Raw genomic sequence first — 2,500 nt, 5'->3', positions numbered from 1 at the left:
GGATGCACCTGCAGCGGGGGGCCCCCATAGAGCTGAGCAGCTCCGGTCAAACGCATGCATCGCCACCACCTGCAGCAGCCCCAAACCCTTCCTGAGCCACCCACAGAGGCAGCAGCAGCAGCAGCAGCAGCAGTAGCAGCAGCAGCAGCAGCAGTGCACAGACGGTAAACACTGGTACCCAGCAAGGGCCCCGCACAAAACCCCATAGTTTCCTAGGGGGGCCCCATGGGGGGGCCCCTGTGGGGGGCCCCCCTTTGGGGCGCAGATATTGAAAACCCCAAACCCTAAACCCTTCTCTATGGAAAACTCCCTCCGCTGAACCCTAAACCCTAAACCCTAAACCCTAAACCCTCGTTTTGGTCGCTTACGTTGGAACGCAGAAAGCGAAAACCCGCGAAAGGCTGCCGAGCTCCTCGAGCGGCATATGCTGCACACACACGGCCTCTCAAACCCTAAACCCTAAACCCTAAACCCTAAACCCTAAACCTGAAACCCTAATCCTAAACCCTTCCTTGCGTCACTCAGGAGACAGCTGCTGGGCCCACAGCAGAAGCCCCACCGCCCATCCCTACGCCATAAACCCTAAACCCTAAACCCTAAACCTAAACCCTAAACCCTTTGCTGGAGAGAGCAACTGCTGCTGGGGCCCCGTATCTCTCGGCTCACCGGCAGGTGGGGGAGGGTAACATCGAATATAAGTTCAAACAGCTGCTGCTGCTGCAGTGCATTGAGGCTTCTTGCTGCATCAGCAGCAGCAGCAGCTGCTGCTGCTGCTTGCTCTGCTAGCATCTCGTGTTGGTGCTGCTGCTGCAGTCCTGTTGCTGCTCCTGCTGCTGCTGCTGCTGCTGCTGCTGCGTTCGCCTGCAGCCATAAGCCGCGTGCCTCCTGTAGATTGCGATGCTGCTGCTGCTGCAGCACGTAGGTGTGCTGCTGCAGCAGCAGCAGCAACTGCAGCAGCTGCTGCCGCTGAAATGAATGCAGTATTTGTTTGGCTCTCTCTACAACAGCTTCATACGCCTCAGGACACAGGGGCACCACCAACCCCCCAACGCAACCATCCCCACTCCTCTCCGCCTGGGGGCCCCCCCAGGGGCCCCCCTGAGGGGCCCCCCAGGGGCCCCCGTGAGGGTCTCGCTGAGGGCCCTGCTGGGGCGGGTCCAGGGGGGGGCCCCCTTGAGGGTTCCCCTCCTGGGGGCCCCCCTGAGGCCCCGCTTGGGGGCCCCCTTGGGGGCCCCCCTGGGGGCCCCCAAGGGGCCCCTTGTGTTTATTTGGGGGTTTGAGGCCCATGGCTCTATCGGGTTGCTGCAGGGTCTGCAGCAGCTGGTGGCGGTTGAGGAGAGAGATGGGTTTGGGTATATCGAGGCCCCGTACATACACCTTAAGCCGCTTGTCTTCTATACGCTCCAAGGGGGCCCCCCCCCCTTGGGGGGCCCCCGGGGGCCCCCTTGCATCTGCTGCCCAGGGGCCCCCTGATAGCCAGGCCCAGTCTGCATCGAAATCCTCCGTGATTTGAAACCGCCAGTCGGAGGGGCCCCCTGAAAAGAAAGAGGGTACTGATGAGGGGGGCCCCCCCGGGGTCCACTGACTCCCCTTATGCTCCACTGCATCATAAATACAAACGGGAGAAACATTCTCCGAGCTTAGCTGCTGCTGCTGCTGCTGCTGCTGCTGCTGCTGCTGCTGCTGGTTCTGCTGGTACCCTACAGAGCAAGAGTGGGTCTGCTGAGGTTCCTCCTGGGGGCCCCTTTCTGCATTGGGGGCCCCCGTACCCAACATATGCCGCGTGCAGCGGGTACCCCCCGGTCCTGTCTCCTCAGTTGTAACGAATAGCCAGTGGGGGGCCCCCTCTACCTTTCTCTGTTCCTCTCTGAGCGCTGCCTCATCAAGGTCAGGCCGAGGGAACCGCGCTGCGGCCCCAGGTATGCTGCGGGGGGCCCCCCAAAACCCGTTCTTGGGGGCCCCCCTAGCAAGAGTACCCTGGGCCTTCATTCGAGACTCCTTGTTGCTGCTGCTGCGGCTGCTGCGGCGGGGGCCCCCACGAAAGGTTGAAGGGGCCCCCTGGGGGGCCCCCATATCCTTTGCTTCGCTATGGATGGTCTTTGGGGCCCCCAGAATCCCGAAAGGGTACCGCAGGTGACCGAAGGGGGGGCCCCTCAGAGGCCAGGGCCCCCCCCCTGCACGGAGGAGCGGCATGGGGCCCCCTCTTCCTTTTGATGTTTATAGGGGCCCCCAGAAGATTCAGCAGTTTGACGCAGAGGCAGAAGGGGGGGCCCGTGCTATACTACAGCTCTCGGGGCCCCTCCTCGTCAAGGGGCCCCCCTGCTGCCGCTCGGCTGCGTTGCTGCACAGGGGCCCCCAGGTATATTAAAATAAAAAGAAAATAATTATTACCGTGAAAAATAAACCCAAAATATCTGTATTTGAGGCTAAAATACAGCGGCAGCAGCGGCAAACCTCCCAAGGAAACCACGCCGGGGGCCCCGGGGGGCCCCCCTACCAC

The 2,500-nt window shown here is 61.9% G+C and overlaps 1 protein-coding gene across 1 annotated transcript in view; it reads right to left on the bottom strand.

Annotated features, from left to right (window-relative positions):
- EMH_0029010 (uncharacterized protein) overlaps positions 1–2,193 on the bottom strand; it is a gene marked incomplete at both ends in the record, with an annotated part of 6,670 nt that extends 4,477 nt beyond the window's left edge. The window contains 3 exons of the mRNA XM_038022113.1: positions 1–91; positions 369–427; positions 667–2,193. The exon at positions 1–91 is cut by the window's left edge and continues 333 nt beyond it. Coding sequence (XP_037877967.1) covers positions 1–91; positions 369–427; positions 667–2,193 — 1,677 coding nt within the window. The remainder of the gene's footprint in view (positions 92–368; positions 428–666) is intronic.
- Between the last annotated feature and the right edge of the window lie 307 nt (positions 2,194–2,500).

This window comes from Eimeria mitis, genomic scaffold, assembly GCF_000499745.2.
Source record: "Eimeria mitis Houghton genomic scaffold, Emh_scaff1083, whole genome shotgun sequence".
Classification (NCBI taxonomy): domain Eukaryota; phylum Apicomplexa; class Conoidasida; order Eucoccidiorida; family Eimeriidae; genus Eimeria; species Eimeria mitis.
Note: the sequence above shows the minus strand (reverse complement) of the source record. Positions and strands in the feature narration are given on the sequence as shown.